Here is a 19,487-nt window from a genome sequence, read left to right as displayed (position 1 = left end):
GAACGAATGAATGCAGGCATGCATGCAGAGGCCAGCTCTGGAAAACAGGCAGAGACGATCCTCCAAGGGGAAGCTTTCTAATCACCATTTCCTACATCCTGCATCACGCATAGGTGAGAACAAAGGGCCAGTTTCTGGGTTACACTTGAAGCTCTGGGGCCCCTCATGGACTGAATCCCGAGGTGGATGATGTCAGAAATGAACACAAAGATGAGGATTCTAGCTAATGTCTACTGAATGGTGACGGGGACAAGGCCAGGGGTAGCTCTGCAGGAGGTGAGCTCTCACGGGCTGGTTGGGACTTCACATCACCACTCAGAGGGGCTGACCTGGTACTTAACATTTTATCAAAAAGGAGACGGAGATCCCAAGGGTAGAAGAACTTGTCTGAGACCCCGGCACCACTAGATGAAAGGACATGGATTTAACGTGGACCCCACAACCCATGCTTGAAGCTCCTTACTTCCAGAAGCGGGATAGCAGGAAGCCCATCTAAGAAACAGTTCAGGGTGACTCCTGGACAAGCGGGGAGAATTTCTCCAGATTTCTTCTTTGACTTTGAGTTCAAAGTCACGGCTGACTCTGCTGTCGCCGACTCTGGCGCACTTCCCTTCACTTTTCCATCTCGACTTCTCCTCTTTGGGAAGCTGAGTGCTGCCATGTTTTGACTTGTCCCCAGAGTGGCCTGGCTTGTTTCAAAGGCACTTTAAGAATCTAATGAAATAAGCAAGAGCCAAATAGGCTGTCCTTCCCGAGGTTTTGGTCCCTTTCTCAGCATGACACCTCTCTCTCTTAAGGGAAAACCACTCACAGGGCGTTCGCCACCTGTTTTTTATCCATTTTAAGAAATGCCAAGTGAAGGCAGAAACAAAGGGCCAAAGGGACCGAGGCAGAGCTCGAGACAGCAGAGGAGTCCTGTGGGCTTGAAGGTGCACGGTGCCCCCTCCCTCCCTCAGCTGTCTCCTTCCCCCTTTCCTCCCTTCCTCCCTTGCTTCCTCCCTCCACCCTCTCCTCTCTTTCGTCCTTCTTTCTTTCTTTTCTTTCATTTTATTCTATTGCATCCTGGCTTGTTCACTAAACCATCTCACAACTTGGGCAGTGATGAAATTACCCTGGGGCTTTGGGGGCTCCCCAGGGCTAACAAAGAGCTATTATGTGTGATGTGCATTTTGTTACTGATCAAATGCAGTCCACGGAGCTTGCCAGAACACAGCTGTTGACCTTTAGTAGCTCAGGATTCTGAAGTTCCACTGAAGCCAGTCACTCCTGACCCAGAACTAGCTGAGGCTCCTAGAACTAGTTGGGTGCCCAAACACACACGTGCAGACACACACACACACACACACACACACATACACGCCCTTTTCCGACTTGACTCCCTGCCATTTTCTCTGGGGGTAGCTCCTTGCTACATATCTGGCTGAGAATCATTCCAGCTGGCCAGCTTCCTACAGATCCATGGGCTCTGCCCTCCAGCAGCCCTCCTTCCCTGGAGTCTAAATCGGATGCCCAATCCCTGAATCCACAAGACTTCCCAGTTTTGGTACTGATCCCCAACTCTCAGTCTGTTTCTGTGACCCATTTCAAATCCCTACAAACTGAACCAGCCATCCGCAGCTGGCCCCACTGAACTTGAATCCCCCAAGTCAGAGCAAGTTCTGTGTGGTGGGCTGGAGGAGGATCTGCAGAGATGCTAAGATTGTGCAGTGTGGTCTTATTGCTTTAGGGCTATACTCTTGCCAGGGTTTGAGGAAGCAGACCTCGGATAAGCTTAAGTATTTGCTTCAGGATATTGAACTAATCAAACTAAAATAGGCCCTCCAATTTAGAGTTCTCAGAGCCACTCAGAGTAAAGATGGTTAGTGGTTGGGGTCACCCAGGATCGAACACTATTCTTGATTCGTTAGAAAATTGGGAGAACTATGGGGATGGTTCAGTATGTATAGAACTGCAAATACAGTGGTGAATTGGACTCGTAAGGCCCCCCAGAAGGGTATCACTACTGGTCCCAAAGCTCTCTAAGTTAGGTGAGCTGTTCTGTGAATCACTGAACTCCGGATGACACCTTCGTGCTTTTACAGAGAACTCAGCCTGCACAGGAACGCAGGGATCCTCTCGGCCAGTTCCTAACACAAAACAAATCCTTCAGACAAAGCTGAAAAGTAGCACATCTGTCTTCTTTGCCTAACTGCACTGTGTCTCCAGCCAGGGGCGGTGATAAATCAGTGCCCATGTATCACCATGGTGGCCCTGGTGGTGGGCACCCAGCTGAGAAATGACAGGACGGAAGTACAGCACAGACAGTAGACCACAGCCAGGGGCCTTTCACACAGGAAAGAAACTCACGTGACAGCTATGGTGGAATCTTCCACTTCTTTACGCAAATCTACTCCTTTTCTCTTCCTGGCTCTGTGCCTAGGAAAGCTGGCCAGTAAGAACCTATCAATGAGTACGTTTCTCTATCGACTTTCTAGTGGGGCTTGACCAATGAGGCAGGAGGCTGTATACTTCCCTAGAACCTTGACTGAAGGTAAGGGAGACCACCACAGGTAGGCTGAGTTCCTCAACCAAGGATCCAAGTTCCTGCCAGGTGGTCCTCTCCAACCAGATACTCTCTCCTGTCTTCAGCACCTCCTCCCTCTCCTTGCTCCATAGACCCAGGATGGAGCAGCCATCCCTATCACTATTCCCTGGGCATTTGATGTCTCTTCTAGTTGCTGTATGCTCTGATTTTTACCTTTATCAATAACCTTTTTATTTTTAAACTTTCCTTGAATCGCCCACCTGGAGTGATCGTCTCTTCCCTGCTGGGACCACGGAAGGGATACAGCAGGGGCAGGAAGAGGCCTCTGCTGAACTCTGGATCCTGCTCTAAGCAGCAGAGTCCACAGTGCCACACTCCCTACTGAAACAGCTGGGGAAGGACCTGATGGGATTTTTGGAGAGTACATTTTTAAAGAGGCGATGAGTTTATCAGCTCAAGAAGAAAAGGACACAGAGCGTGTGGACCAACGCAGAGCAGGCTTTCTCATTAGCACAAAATGAATTCACTGTACATGGAGGATCCCGTACAGGAACAAAGACATATGTACCGTCATGCAAAGGCATCTTGAAACATGAGGGAGCCCATGGAAAAGTCCTTGAAGAGGTCTGCGGCAGTTTTTCCTCCACTCACATATTTTACAGGAAGGCTCTAAATGCTCACTAAAACAATGGATTAAAAAATGAGATTCCCTCCAGTCTCACAATCCATTTGTCTCATCCTCTCAAGATTTGCTTGAAGAAAGGGACACAATTAGTTGCAAGGGTTGCTTGAAAAATCTTGTCTTTGCTTGAAGAATATTTTTAATTTGCCAACCCATTCCAACCTACCTTGCTACAACGTAGACCACCACTGCCAACAAAACCAAACCACTCACATGTCAAATATCATGGTGTCTAAAACAATCAATAAAGTCTGCACTGAATTAATAAGCACAGCTTGCTTACAAATATATTATTCTTTCTTTCACAATACAAGGAGATACCAAGCAGCAAAGAGTGGTGTGCCTTAGGAAAATAGGAATTCCAAACATTGGAGTCTTACGCTGCTATCAAATTGGGAAGCTGGTTCTCTTAGAAAGCTGTTCTAGAACTGTGGCAGGCACGCACTTTAAGAAAGCTCTAGGGTCTCTCCCCAGGAAGCCTGCTCTGATCCCTCACACTCGGCTTGGGCTAAGTGCCCCTTCACCGAACTCCCTGACTACCCTCCTCCTGAAGCCTTCTTAGCCCGATCTTGAATTACTGTTTTCTGCACTCAGAGTCCCTTGTTCATCCTGAAACTCCCACACCTAGCACCATGCATGTTATCGCAGAACCCCGGTAAATCTCTGTGGAATTCATATCTGAAAAATAATATCAAAATAGAAGGGTTAGGGTTTTTTACGGTTAGGTATTTTGAAGAAATCAAGAGATAGTAAACAACTGTCAACAGGTGCAGGACCCCCAGACTTTGCTATCAGTGCCCTGAAGCGCTATATTAATGAGAATTCAGGTGTTATATCCAGGCATGGACAGAAATGAGGCTACGGATGAGTTGCAGGTGTCTGCTGTGGACCCGGAAGTGGGCAGGGTGTCCAGCAGACTGTGTGTTTGACACTCCTGTTCTCACTTATCTTCACTCCTGCAGGCCACTTGTACGAAATCATCACAACCAAAGCCACTAAAACTCAACGGCTGATCCAATCAGCACGGTCCCAACCTATGCAGGCTACTGTGGAGCCAGAGTCTAAGCACAGAAACCACAAGTTTATATCCAAACTAACTGTTCTTTGTGGTGCACAAAGAGGACATTAGGAATGTGCCTTCATAAGGCTGGGGCAGCCAGGTTTCCTCCGAGGGACGTCCAAATGATAGGTCTGCTAGTGCCTCTACCTACGGCTTCTCACACAATTGATGAACTATTTTCAGTGTTTATATCATCTCTGGCTGAAAACTGCAGGTGGGCTGCATTTGTAAAAACATAAACGTGTGACTCATCTTGCCTAGGGAAAAACGCCGATGGAGCCAGGGTGTGTGTGTGTGTGTGTGTGTGTGTGCTCTCCTGTTTCAGCAAAAGCACCCCTGGGCCCCAATTAATCTCTACGTTTCCCCCAGGTTCCCACGCCACCTTGGCCAAGCTTGCACTGGATATCTTTTTGACCCTGGGACACCTTCCAATCCACCTCTCAAGGAGAAGTGGAGGTCAGCACAGCGCAATTTTGGCTCAGAGCGATGAGCTTCTGACCCAGCAGCTGCATTCCCAGGGCCAGCCCAGGGCTTTGTTTCTTGGATGGCTCTTGGCTCACTGAACCAGTGAAGGCAGCCGGTCAGAACGCAGTTGTGAACTCTCGCTGCAGTGGTCCACGTGAGGATCTGTGGACACTGTCCCTGCCGGCTCTGAATGTCATCCAGGCGACTCCTGCTCGTGACAGAGAGATCTGCTGCTAGCCAGAGATGTGATTAGCGGCACGGGGATCCTGACACTGCTATTAGCCCTGTGGTGTTGACAAGCCACATTTAACACAACACAACACAACACCCGCATGTTGGTGACACAGGCTGCACTGGTTCCTCTCTCCTGACATAATGCGCTGTGACAGAGCGAGAGAACACAGCATTTGAGCCTGTAAAACAATCGCCATCAAGAGGAAACGGAGCTCTCTCTGCAGTTCAGTCCTGGAAGGAATCACACGCGGATGTCACGGGCGGCTCTGCCACTGGGGCTGAAGTCATCTGCAACTCAGCAGCTCCAGAACAAAAGCCACAGAGCCCAGGAAACGGGTGGCCAGACGCACCTCCTGAAAGGACGGTGGCCAAGGGGCCAGGGGCTCAGTGACACTTAGATCTGGGATGGGGGCCAGGGTTCTTTCTTTCCACCCGAGTTTCAGTCTGCAGCTTCTTAAACTGGCAAAGACCAGACTTAAGTACTGGAACTCTGACGAAGTATCAGTCCCCTCCACTCTCCATGCAGTTCTCTCCTGCACACACCCTATGCCTGAAGGGCCAGGTACGGACCCCTGGGAACACAGTGGACATCAGGAAGAGTGGACCAGGAAACTCCGCCTACTTCTGAGTGTTGTAGGAAAGCATGAGGATTCCCACAACACTGTGGGCAGAAGGTGCCTCAGGGTTTATTTGTGAAATAAACCAGTTCAAACAGAAATGCTGACTTTCTTGAGCAGGAACATGTAAATATCTCTCTCCCTCACTGCCCTGTGGGTCACCACAGAGGGCAGATGTCAGCACACTGCTGCCCGGGGCCCATTCCAGCCTGTTGCCTGTTTGTGTAAATAAAGTTTTATTGGCAGCTATTTGGTCACATATTATCAAGAGCTGCTTCTGCACTGCAATAGCAAAGTGTGAATGGTCTATACAGCATAAAATACCAGCTACCTGGCTCTGTGTAGCAAAAGTGCGCCAATGGCTGATTTAGAGAGTGCTTGCTTGGGGCTATGGATTATCTAGGCACCCATTACAGCTCCTAAGCAGTCCAAGCTTTCCCATATAGCAACCTTGACAAACTCGGCACAAGGAATTATGCACAACTCTGTGAAAACAGACAAGGGACAGCTCTCTAAAAAGATGGAATGCCTCAGCAGGCCCCTCTTTATGTACTAGTTAAGATAACTCCGCAACTGCTGAATCCCAAAGTCACCTTGACTTCACACAACTGACCATGGTAGTGGCCAGATGGAGTTCTGCTCCACACAGTCATTCAGGGATCAAGGCTAGCTCTATCCTGAGACTAATTCCATGAGGCTAGAACTCATGGTCAAATTTGACGTACATGGGGCAGGGTGTACAGGAGATACAATCCTCTGGTATGGCCAGGAGACAAGGAGATAGGCTGAGCATTTAGCTGGGTGACAAGTCCCAACATCCTGAATGGCTGCATCCTTCCTTCCCTCCCTTCTCTGTCGCTGTACCATGGTTTCTCCCAGTAGAAAAGGTGCAGTCAGCAAATAATGTGTTATCACTCCTAGGAGGATATTTATCTTAAGAGAAGACCATGAAATACTCCAGGAGAGAAAGCTTTGGAAGGAGCCCAAGACTGAGCTTGGGGGACCCCTGGCTCTAGATCCTGGTGTCTCCCAGCTTGTTCACCCATTCCAGCCTTTTTCAGCCTTTTTCCCCATTTAGTTAAAGGTCAAAAGCTTGGGGGTTCCTGGCCCACCTCTTTGTTCTTTCGGATTCTGTGAGTCTGTGAAGGAATCCCTGAAGGTGGAGACTGACGTCTCAGTCAGGGTAGATTTCTAGACGTCATTCTCGGCATCAGCCTACACAAGCTATAGATGGGACCACTACCGGATCAGACCCAGGCTCCAGGAGACCCAGAGAAAACATCTCACAAAGGAAAACAAAGGAATACATTACACTGCCGCCAAAGGAAGCATGGGCCCAATCACTGCCTCGCCGCTGCAAATGGTTTTATAAGCAATCTGCTCAAGGTAATTTCATTATTTCGGGCACTGTTCACAACATCACCATGTGGAAATCAAAACCTGATGAAATTAATTTAGCCATCACAGGAGGAATAAAGTGAAGCTCCTTAGGGTTTTCATTTGATAAGGAAAACAGATCTTAGGAGAGAATATTCTGGTCATCACTATTAATGCAAACTTCTTTAGGGTTTGGATTCAAATGCCCATCTTCTCCTAACTGAATAAGCATACCTATTCGGAGAATCCCAGCCTAAAATATTAACATTCCTTTTGCACCAGAAATACTAGCCCATGCCTCCTCCCCTGCCTGCTCTGTCAAGAAGCCACGGAGCATCCAAGTGCAGCGCCTAGCTAACCATGTAATTGATAACTCCCTACCCTATTCACTGTGGGGATCTGTCAGTTACAGTCTAAGGATACACACACAACACTATGAAAATGAACTTGCACGAATCTGTCTGTGGACCAGGAAGGGCCTGGATGCAGTCAACATTCTCTTACTTAATTGGCTGGGGCCAGTTCACCAGTGCACATGTGCACCCCAGCCACAGCAGGCTGTACCACCGCTCTTTTTGGACAGGCCTATTTACTGAAGAGCAGGTATTTTTCCCCCAGATAATTGCTCCAAATCGTGCTTTCAAAGTCAAAGTGATTCAAACTTGCCTGTCCGTATTTTGCAAACACACTTGAAAGGAATGCAAATGTTCATTCCTATTTTTTAGGTGGATGCACAAAAGAGGCTGGTTTTGGGTCTCTCCTCTCCTTCCCTCCCTCTCTCCCTCCCCGTCTCCCTCACTCTCTCTTTTTACTCTCTGAGCACTGAAGGAGAAGGAATGCAAGTCTTACTGAGTTTAGTCCAGCCCTGGTGTGGCTCCTGTGGGGCCAAATCCTGCAGAGAACAGGTTGCACCCGGCGTGAGCCCAGCACCCTGGGCGCGCGATGTTGAAACAGATCCTGCCAGTCCCAGACAGGGTGCCTTGGTGCTTGCCAAGGACCTCTCCTGCAGAGCGGAGCCTGCAGCATCCCCAGCTGAGTGTCTGAAGCCATTTAACTTTCTGAGTAGGACCTGGCACAGAGCCCGGAGCACGGCCTTTGAAGTCACGGAACCTCCAAGTCAGCTCAGGGAACCTACTCTCTTTACTCTGGGTCTCGCCCTATCAATGGAGCACATCGTGTTGACCTCACACAGCTACTGTAGGCTTAACTGTGGCTCCGTGTGAAGAGCATCCTGAACGTGGCTGGTGCTGCGTGGGCCACTGCCTGCTTTCTCGACTCTGCTCGACAGACCCCTGTTGGCATTCTTCTCCGTCGGGGTTTCTGAATATCCACGTGAAGATCATGGGCTGGCTCAGGCACTGGCACGCACAGAGAAATCCTGGTCAGAGAGCAGCGTCGGGAGGTGTGGTTGAGGCCGCTTCCGACGGCGGACACAGCCAGGCCTGCATGTCGACCGCGCGCAGATGTGAAGTGAGTCCAGCGGTACACAGGGGCCCTCCCAGGTAGGACCATGGCTCACACCCAGACCCGGGAAGCCAGAGGCGGGACTTAGCGAGGCTTCCACGGGTCTGGACGTTCGACTGCCTGACATACGAGACACGGCGATAAAGCACGGACCTCTCCATAACTGAGAACCAAATGTGGGGCCACTCTCCAGACTTCACATGACTCCATCTCGATATTCTGAAGGCAGAAAAAAAAGGGGCGGGGTGGAACACTAACCCTGAGATAACGGGGCCACTGCACATCGCTCAGGGAGCCCAGTCCTTCAGAGTTACAGTCATTTCTCTCTCAAAAATAGAGAGGAATTTCAAGATAATCCCATGCCACTCTCCTCTTTCAGCTGATGAAACTAAGCTCTGTAAAACGCTTAATCAGAAAGCAACAAATCTCATAGCTGGACCACGACTTCTGTCTTCTCAGGAGACATGAGCTGAGTAACTAGAACTAGCCTCTCTTCCAAGGTCAAAAGTCTAACCCTTATTTGAAATTGCCACATGTAGTTCCCACCGCTATGGATAACCAGTCATTATTATTATTGCAACATCAACAAATAGGACCCTGAGATATGGGGGAAGATACAAAAATGCCTTGTAATTAAATGTTAGTATTTTAATTGAAGCTGGATTTCCTGACAGCCAATTTAATGAACAGAGGCACAATTAATTGTGAAAACTGAGGTTTCACTGTAATGTTGCCAATTCAAGGAGGAACTGTGTAGACCTGATTATAGCCAGAAGAACTGAAACCATTCCAGGGACACTGGTGTGGCAGCATCAACAGTGAAAGAGCTCATCCAAAAGAAAGAAATGGAAACTCTAAAGGAAAGGAGTCATGTTTGGCAAGCTACCTCAGTTTTCCTATCTGCAAAATGGAGCTAATATATCCTACTTCACAATGAAGATTTGAACACGAGATACGTACGTAAGGTGGTGTTCAGCCTCATGGTTAAGATGCTGGTTTAGGTACCCATGTCCCATATAGGAGTACTGGGTTTGATGACTGGCTTTGGCTCCTGACTCCATCTCCCTGCCAACGCAGACTCTGGGAGGCAGTGGTTACGGCACAAGTAATCAGGTTTCTGCCACCCACGTGGGAGACCTGGATTAAGCTCCCAGCTCCTGGTTTTGGCCTGGCCCAGTCCTGAATACTGTAGACACGAGAGGGTTGAATCAGTGGACAGAAGCTTTGCCTATCTTTCTCTCTCCTCTGACTCTATCTCAGATAAATAAACACAAATTAAAAATATAAACCAGGTACTTGTCAAGGTGAAGAGCACCTGTGGTTCAGCACAGACTTAGGGCTGGAGTCAGGAGACAGGGTGATCAATGGGGTTTTCCTGCTGGGACACAAGGGCCAGCTCCCAAGCTAAGAAACAAGATCCTGAGCCCCCAGGGATCCTCACAGGTTCCTTAGCATCTCACGCCTCAGGGATGACTGCACTGTGCTCTAGGAGATGGGCAGTGTTCATTGTCTTTGTGATGTCCAAGCAACACGTCTCTTTGAACCTAATTCACATTGGACACTGCTCTGTTTGCCTGGCTGCGTGGAACCTTTGTAAGCAGGAACCCCAGCCAGATTCAGCTCATCTGTAGGAGTGAGGAATGCTGACCTGTCCCCCCCCAGTCCTGGGCAAAAGCCGGCATGGCAGGAGCCCTATCCCCAGCACAGAGGCCACAGCATTGGAGCCGCTCCACGGCGAAGCTCATCACTCATCCTTCCTGAGACAGACATGAATCCTACCCTGTTGATGATGATGCTGGTAGCAACCACAGTAGCTTTTGCATGGAGCCAAACTCATGCCTAACTAATGTGCCATAAGGAAAAAAAGACGAAAATTAACTAAATACAGGGTCTGGGTGGCAGGACTGTGAGGGCTTGTTTTAATTCTGTGTGCTTTCTGTTCAGTGTATTCCACATGTCCTATAATGATAGGAATTCTTTTTGTAAAGAGTAGTCCACGCTCCATGTAGCAAAAGACAAAAAGAGGTGCCAGGAATATTCTAAAGGAAAGTATATACTTGCTATATCTAGACTGAAAAATAGATTGAAGTTCAAGGCTTCTCACAAAGGGGATGAGATGCTAAGACAGATACAGCCCGTGGTCCGCTGAAAATGAAGTCATTCCATGTGGTAGCCCGTGAAAGGGGAGAGTAAGCCAAAGTGTAATAAAGTGGTGCCACTGTGGAAGAGACTCCGACAATTCCTCAAAAAGTCACAAAGAATTACTAGATGGCCAAGCAACCCCACTTCTTGGTTTATTCCCAAAAGAATCAAAAACAAAGACTCAAGTACTTGTACATCAATGTTCATAGCAGCATTATCCACAAGACCAAAAGGTAGAACCCAACGCCACCAACAGATGAAAGGATAAACAAATAATGAAAATAGGGCCTGGAGCCGTGGCTCACTTGGTTAATCCTCTGCCTGCGGTGCCAGCATCCCATACGGGCACCGGGTTCTAGTCCCAGTTGCTCCTCTTCCAGTCCAGCTCTCTGCTGTGGCCCAGGAAGGCAGTGGAGGATGGCCCAAGTGCTTGGGCGCCTGCACCCACTTGGGAGACCAGGAAGAAGCAGCTGGCTCCTGGCTTCGGATCAGCATAGCTCTGGCCATAGTGGCCATTTGGAGGGTAAACCAACGGAAGGAAGACCTTTCTCTCTCTCTCTCTCTCTAACTCTGTCAAATAAATTAAAAAAAAAAAAATAATGAAAATAATCACACAACAGAGTACTATTTAGCCATACCAAAGGAACCAGTTAGGGACAGATGCTATAACACAGGTGAACCTTAAAATCATCAGGGTAAGTGATAGAAGCTAGACACACAAGACCACAAAATCTATGACCTCACGTATATGAAACACTCAGAAAAGGCCAAGCTGCAGAGAGAGAAAGCAGAAGCGGGGAAGAAGCTGTGATTGTACAGGGTTTACTGGTGGGGCAGTACAAATGTCTTAGAGCTAGGCATAGGTGACAGCGGCATGACACAGTGAATGTACTAACTGCCACTGAACTGTTCACTTGAAGACAGCTCACCTCGTGGTACGTGCGTTTCATCTCAGTTTTTAAAAACAGGAAAGCAAGAATGCCCGAAGTTGCTGTGCTTTTCTGTGTATTTGTGGCTCCCAGATAGAATTCATCCCGGAACAAGCTGGGCAGTGAGGGGAAGCTGGGAGTGCATGTCTGAGGGCCAGAGAGGGGTCCTGTCACAGAGAGAGGCTCCTCAAGCTGCTATCCTTATGGTTCCTGGTGTTTGCTTCCAGGAGCTGAAAATGAAGTAGGGTCACCCTAGGCGCTTCATTGGTCGTAATGAATCAGGCAGGTGAATACACTCTGGAGCATTCCAAGCCCCCTGGACGGTTCTACAAGGACTTATGCATCCCGCGGGAGGCCACACCTCCTGCTTAACTGGACACCATACTCCTGCTCCTTCCTCTTCCGAGACAGCTCTGCGTCCTCAGGGCTCATCTGCCTACATCTCACCAACCAGATGGGTGCAAAACAAACACTTGGTTCAGAGATGTGCAGGGCGTCGAGAGCCCACTTACAGGTGCAAGGAGGGGAAGGTAACAGCTCTCACGAAACTGCCCGGAGCCGGTGGAAAGGCCCTGGTGCTGATGTCTGCGAGAGCCTCAGATGGAACCTGACCGTTCCAAATCCCAGGCGACTTTGCTGGGCAGAACCACCACACTGAAACCAGAGAGCTAACCAAAAAGAGATGGCCAGTGTCAGCCAGTGAGTTCCTTTTTTGGTGGGACTGGGCAAAATGGGGCTGGGAGTAGAGGTGGGCACACACGCTCTGCTCTCACCAACCCTCTTCCCTCCATATTTACATCTTACCCAGCCATCAGACAGACACCACAAGCATTCTCACTAATACTAGGCTCGCGGAAAACACATTTAAAATAGTAGTTATGGCAAAGAGACATAGCTCGCGTGTGGGAGACAGAGTAGGGTCTGTTAGAGCCCCTTGTTCTCTTTGCATTTTCTTCTGGCCTCACTCGAATCCAGGAGCTGGCCTTTCTGTCTCAGCTGCTGACGCTAAGGCTCAGAGATGCTGAGGCCACCACCACCTGCGACTTGAGGATTCCTGATTGAGACCGAGATCGAGCTGTGAAGGCGGAGTGCAGGCTCCTCCGACCGCATCAGCCTCTCCTCCTCTGCCTCCTGGTTCCTTCTTCAGAAATTACTTGCTCCTTCGGCCTCCCAAGCTGCCGCTGTCGCGTGCCGTGTGGTTCTCTTAGTCACAGGCCCACGCACATCATGAGCTCCGGATCTGAGACTCTGACCACACAGCTCTGAGTGCTGGGAGTGTGTGAGGACTCGGGGTCCCAGCAGCCAAAGCAGCCTCGTGGGTTCTCATTTCAAAACTACTTAAAAATGAAGATCAGAAAGAAGTAGGTGTGTTTCACAAGATGCTGGCGAGATTAAAGTATGCAAGGAGATTTGCAAAGAGAAAAGCCCTTATTCATCCATTCATTTGTTTATTCCATCATCCAAGAAATAACGATCAGGTGCCTACTGTGACAGTGAGTGTACAAGACAAAAATGGACAATGAAGACGTGATCTTGACATTTGTATTCAGGTTCAATGGCATACCCCAGGACGTTGCTGGACCCAGAAGGGGCACTGGACAAAGACACCATGGAAAGGATGTGGCCTCTCCATTCAGGCGGGGTCACAAAGGTTTCCAAGCACTGGCAGCAGACAAGGTAGGAAGAAGCCAAGCCATCAACAGTGGAAGGTGCAGCAGGCGGGCGAGAGGGGTGGCATGTGGCTGCCTATGATAAAGCCAGAAGGGAAGGTTTGGTCAGGGTCTCTGTGGTCCCTGGAGGTACAGGTCTTGCCTGGTCCCTCTCACCCACCACACGGCTGCGGCCAGAATCATTTTTAAAAATGAATTGCATCACTACATTCCCTTGCTCCATGTTTGCTGTGGATACAAGCACTTTTTTGGGTGATGCATTCCCAAGGGGAGTGGCTATACCTCCAAGGACATCAAAATCAGTTCTTAGGGCTGGGGGGTGTGGGGGTGATGGTGGTGCAAAAACTGCCCACTCTTCATGAATCCAGTGCAGAAAATGCACACTGTACACAGTGGCTACACGGCAGACCTCTGCTATGAACAGTGAGAGGCAAAGTCAATCAGGAAACTCATGTCTAAACACGCCGAGGGTTAGGGCTAAGAATGAGATAAAAGGCTCAGAAACAGACTAGACCAAGGCTTTTCACCTTGGTATTCTGTACCTTCAGGACCAGATAATCCCCTGTTGGGAGGCCTGCTCATGGCGGGCTGGTGAGCAGTGTCTCTGGCCTTGACCCCTCCAATGCCGGTAGCTCTCCAGCTCCCCCAGTCCTAAACTCTGACAACCACAAATGTCTCTAGGCAAGACCAAATGTCTCCTGGAGGGCACCATTAGGCCCACCAGAGAACCCCAGGGTTACAGGATGTTTTCTTATAAATGCTCCCTGAATGCTAACTGTTTAACAAAGCCGGACAGTGTGGGTTTTTTTGCTTTGTTTTGTTTTTTAGGGGGCAGAGTGTCTCTTACAGTAACAATGAATTTTAGTCTAGGGTTGAAAGGCAGAAAGACCAGGCCAAAGGAAGATCCCAGCTAGGCCACAATTAGAGGCCGCTGACGTTCAGAGACTCTTACCAGGAAAAAGGAGGGGCTTTGGAAGCCCCACCTTACAAGCCTGGTAATGTCCATCTCTCCATGGCCAGGGAGGCCTCATTAAATTGCTTGACTGCGCTGGTGGAATCTGGCTTGCATCTGAGCATTTCAAGGCCTCCCTGGTCTCTGGTGGATGGGAAACTGGATAATAAATTACTTTTGCCTCCCAGCCTGGGTTGTGGGTCGTGGAAGGTTACACCTTAAACATCCCATTCCAAAGGGTTGAAAGCTGAGACTCCCAGGCCTAGAGACAAAAGCGAGGGCCTCCGGGTTTGGCCAATGTAAGTGTAAACTGTGTTCTGCAGAAGGAAAATGTGTCCTGCCCTTTAGGCTGGGCCATTGACGTTAGGTCGTGCTCCCTGTGAGTCAGTAAGATTTAGGCTGGTGCTAAACCCAAAACCAAACCGTGAAAGAATTCCTAGTGCCTCACAAGGTATTTCAGAAAAATGACACACGGTTTATTTTGGTTGATCATATTAGCCAAAATCAATTCTCCCATCTTAAACCGGCCTGCTGCTGCGAAGCCCAGTTGAGGCTCACTGAGATTCCTTCCAGAGCTCAGGCTACGTGAGGCACGCGTGAGGGGAGACCCGCGTGCTAGTCACTTAGGATGTTTATTGATGTGACACATAAAACTCTGCTAGTTTATTATCTGGACTGGAAGGGGGTGATTCATTTACAACTGCTTGGCTTCTGAGCTGTGGGTTCATTAGAGACAGTTACTCCTTACACAGCCCCGAAGAATCTGCTCTCTGAGCAGTCTGTTCCCTCCCTCTCCATCAGAAAGCATTAACCACCTTGAGTTTTCCTGATCTTTTTTCTTTGTGAAACCACACTGCACTTTCAGAGGCAGAAAGGGGGGGGGAGTCGTCCACATGTTCTGAATGTGAGGTTTTTTTTTTCAGAATGGCGAATCATGTTAGAAAATAATTTTAAACATTCAATTGAAATGTTGCCTGAGTTCTTTCTTGCTAGGGAAAAGCAAGCCTACTAGCCACAGGAGGGTCTCAGAATATTCCCAGGAGTGCTAATGGCAGCGAAGTAGATAAACTGAAGGCGGGAACAAGGGTCTGCACACACACACACACACACACACCATACACACCTCTCTCTGGCTGGAGACAGAAGTTTCCCTATCCTGTGTTCTTCAGAGAAGTGGTCACTCTCAGCTCCTAAGTCCTGGTGCTCTTCCCTCCATGCTGTTGCCCCTGCTCCCACACCTGCTCGGGTTTGTGCTGCTGGAGACACCCCACAACACTTGCACTTATTTTTCTCTTGGGGATGGAGCTCACGATTTAAACTTTGCTTTGCTGAGAGGGTGCTTTGAAAAGCGGAAACAAATGAAATGAAGCAGGACAAAGAAAGCTAGAACCCCAAAGTTAACTCTCAGACAATTTGGGAGAGTAGGAAAGAAAAATTCACCCCGCAAAGACGAGTAAAATGAGAAGAGCCTTGCTATTCATCAGACACGTTGTTACAGATGTTTGAAGAAATTGGCAGCTACCTTAAGAATGCAGGAGAATTCATTTTCAGTTCTTCCATGACTTGGGAACTTTGATTTGTATTTTTTTTTTAAGTGCAGAGAGTTCTAGATGAGTTCTATTTTTCTTCCCTTTATCACCTTCCCAGTCTACCCAGCTGCTTCCACCCAGGCAAAGTAAGTACCCAAATGCCAGCGCAACAGCCTGACTTGCGCGAAGTGGCTTAATTACTCATTACTCGATTCCATCAACACAAGCTCCGGTCTGTGGTTTTGTAATAAGGGCCGTTATCTTTCCTAGGATTTTCACTCCTCCATAAAGGGGGACGCCACGGCGATTTCCCCCACTCTGCAGGAGAAGGGAATGAGGGGATTTTAATGCATGAGTTTGATGCCATTAACAATGCTGACAGCTGTTTAATCCCAGTGGAAACAACAGCTGAGTCCCAACTGCAGGAAAAATAATTAACTCTTCAGTGCGATCTGAGGAAGGGATCCTATGAATCAATTATGGGTCTCCTGCCTTACCTGCAGTTTTTGTCAATTACTCAGCCGTTCCTTTGCGAGGCTCCGGTGCTAATAAAATGACAGCAGGCCCTTACAGGCGAGGAGACTTGTTAAGTTCAGAGAACAGATTTATTCAATGGGTCTGTTCTAAGTTCGCCATTAATTAAAATTAAGGGCCATTTTTTAATGTTTCCACTGAATCTCAGAGCATAATGAACTAAAGTAAAAGAAATCATAAAGTAGGAGTCTCCTCCCGGTAGTGGGGAGAAGGTGGCTGAGCTGGAAAGGAAAGAGAAACCGGCTGTATAGGTGACACGCAAAGAGGGTGTGGTGTGCAGCGACGCTCTTTATGACAGGGCACATTCAGACACCGGCTGATGACGGTGCATTTCCTACTTTCCAGCCCTCCCCTGACCCAGGGATGATCAGCCAGACTCTCTCTGAGGCTTCAGGCTTTTTTGTTGCTATTGCTTCTTTTCCTTCCTTCATCCCTGCTCGCCGACATCCTTCTAGGGATGGTTTCCACTGCTTTTAATTTGTAAAATATTACAGATATAAATAATGTCTGATTAGGATCCTGCTTTGAAATATGTGGCACTCACTTAACAGCTCCCGTCTCATAAAGCACTGCTGGACCCCTTCCATTCATTTCTAATGCGCGACTTTGAGCAGATGTCTTAAGTATTCAACGTTACAAACAGCAACATCACATGAATGTAAATCTGGCTCTTTGTTTGAACGCCCCTCCGAGCATGGCAGCTGATGGCCAGGGAGCCCGGCTTCAGCTGGAAGCATCACGGCTCTGCCACCTGCCCAGAGCTGCCCCCTCCTGGGTACTTGGGGACAACCTGCTCTCGGGGGAGAGGTCTGCTGGTGCTGGTGCCGGGTATAGGGGAGAGCTTCGGACAGACAACGTTTGCTAAAATGTCAGGGGGCGGGTTACAGCAGGTGGACCAACTCTGACCATGGCCTAGGGATGGTGATGCTCTCAAATGGTCCCGATGGATCTTCCTCCGGGGTCTGGCAGGTCCACACTATTAACCCCATTTGACTAACGAGGAGACTGAGGTCCCAGGAGGAGAAATGAACTAGTTTGCTCCTGTTAGTGCCCTACCTCTATGGAATCTAGCAGATGTGTGTGTGTCAACTCCTTAGCTAAGAGTTGGGAGTCCAACATCACAAAAGCAGGGTACCAGAAACATTATCTTAATGCCAGAACTCAGGAAAAAAAAATCCTGAGAGATGCATGAGATTTTCTAGTAACAGTCGTGGCCCCACTAGCTCCTCCCCTTGCCTTCTTCTGGAAAGCATTCTTTACTCCATTTGACCTTGGTTGTCAAACAGAATGTTCTGTTTCATATCCATGTTTGTAGACATGTGACCTTGCACAGCTAATTAAATACCCTAATTCCTCACTACAGGGATGGGCTCAGGGACAAAGGCTCGGATCCTACCAAGGACACTGCTGTTCTGGGAGACAGAGTGAGGGTGTCTTCGTCTGTTGTTGCTAATATCATACAAGACCCTGAGTTTCTCCTGCCAGCCATCTCTTCACAAGGCAGAGAAGCCTGGAATAACATTAAGTCAAACGCAGACCATTACAGCAAAACACAGAAAGGGACAAATAATTCAACTGTATTTTTGAGACCCTGCCTCCAGCCATGCCTGAAGCATCACTCCAAGATTTTCTGGTACAAGAACCAATATATACGCCGGTGCCGCGGCTCACTAGGCTAATCCTCCACCTGTGGAGCTGGCACCCCAGGTTCCAGTCCTGGTTGGGGCACCAGTTCTGTCCTGGTTGCTTCTCTTCCAGTCCAGCTCTCTGTTGTGGCCCAGGAAGGCAGTGGAGGATGGCCCAAGTGCTTGAGCCCTGCACCCTCATGAGAGACCAGGAGGAGGCACCTGGCTCCTGGCTTCGGATTGGTGCTGCGCGCTAGCTGTGGCAGCCATTTGTGGGGTGAACCAATGGAAGACCTTTCTCTCTGTCTCTCTCACTGTCTACCTCTGCCTGTCAAAAAAAAAAAAACTAATATATTCCCTTTTGTCATGAGCTAAGTTTAGTTACCAAGAAGGATTATCACTAATATGGAGGAAGGAAGGAATAGTATACAATATATTCAGACATGACCTACACAAGGGTACTCCAAAAAACTTGTGGAAAATGGAACTGAAAGTATGAGTTTATTTTAACCCATAAAAAATGGGATACAAGACAGTTTTTCATAATACATGGAACATATATAGTTTGAAAAGACAACACATGGGTTTCAAACTTTTTTTTCCCATTTCAAAAATATTTATTTATTTGAAAGGCAGAATGAGAGAGAGACAGAGAGAAGAGGATAGATATCGTCCATCTGCTGGTTCACTTCCCTAATGCCTGCAACAGCCAGGACTAGGCCAAAATGAAGCCAGAACCCCAGAACGTCATCCAGGTCTCCCATATGAGTGGCAGGGACCATCATCCACTGCTTCCTAGGCACATTAGCAGGAAGCTGGGCCAGAAATTGAGGAGCCAGGACTCTAACTAGCCACTTCACTATGGAGTGTGGGAGACCCAGGCAGTAACATAACCAACTACATCACAATGCTTACCCCTAAAATTCTTTTTGCACCAAAATAAATTCATACTTTTAATTGCATTTTCCATGAACTGTTTGAAGTACCCTTTCACTACTGTTCCAAATTGTGTGCTCACATTAATAATCAGCAAGCTTCTCACGACTCTGGCATTGCACTAGGTTTCTTCTTAGCTCCATGGGTGTCCCCATGCTCTTCTTGCGACCCTGCATGTCTCGCTCTTACTCCACACTTGAGGAGGTTCTGGGCATCACTCAGACCTTGCTCCAGCATAAGCCCCGGGACTCAGTCCTCCCTGGTTTCCCCAAATAGACTGATTTCTCAAGAGCAGAAGTCATGTCTTATTCATTGTTATGTTCTCCACAAGTATTCTTCTGGGCATGAGGTCATTGTAACTGATAGTATTTAAAAATAACTCCCAGCGAACCAGAGACTGTCCTCAAGGAGTTTACATGTAAACAACAAACCAAAGAGAAGAGAAGCATAAGCATGCAGGGATCAACCCAATGATAGAATGCAGAGCCAACACAGCACTGTTGCCATTGAAACGGCTGATGGCTTTCAGAGGCAGCAGTAACAGAAGCAAGATGCCTGAAGGGAGGTGACAAGTCTGTTGGTGGATTGCTCAGGCCTCATCTGGGTTTTCTGTCCTGGTCCAGACTGGAACGGGGATACCTGGGGGGACTCTGGGTCTCAGTCTATTGGAATCACAACACATTTTTCAAATGAGGTTTTTTTTTTTTTTGAAAGGCTATTTAGATATAATTCACATTTGATAACTTC

At 48.3% G+C, this 19,487-nt stretch overlaps 1 protein-coding gene across 4 annotated transcripts in view; it reads right to left on the bottom strand.

Annotated features, from left to right (window-relative positions):
* WWOX (WW domain containing oxidoreductase) overlaps positions 1-19,487 on the bottom strand; it is a 1,024,395-nt gene that overhangs the window by 203,982 nt on the left and 800,926 nt on the right. Inside the window, exon 10 of one of the 4 annotated variants that reach the window (XM_089320578.1) lies at positions 12,687-13,240. The exons of 1 other annotated variant lie outside the window; for it this stretch is intronic. In XM_089320578.1, coding sequence (XP_089176704.1) covers positions 12,977-13,240 — 264 coding nt within the window. In that variant the 3' untranslated portion in view covers positions 12,687-12,976. Of the gene's footprint in view, positions 1-12,686; positions 13,241-19,487 lie in introns of those variants that run through there. 2 more of the 4 variants (XM_089320572.1, XM_089320573.1) reach the window with 2 other exon arrangements.

Source organism: Oryctolagus cuniculus, chromosome 18, assembly GCF_051225735.1.
Source record: "Oryctolagus cuniculus isolate XC-2025 breed Fujian yellow rabbit chromosome 18, ASM5122573v1, whole genome shotgun sequence".
NCBI lineage: Eukaryota > Metazoa > Chordata > Mammalia > Lagomorpha > Leporidae > Oryctolagus > Oryctolagus cuniculus.
This window is presented reverse-complemented; position numbering and strand designations above follow the sequence as displayed.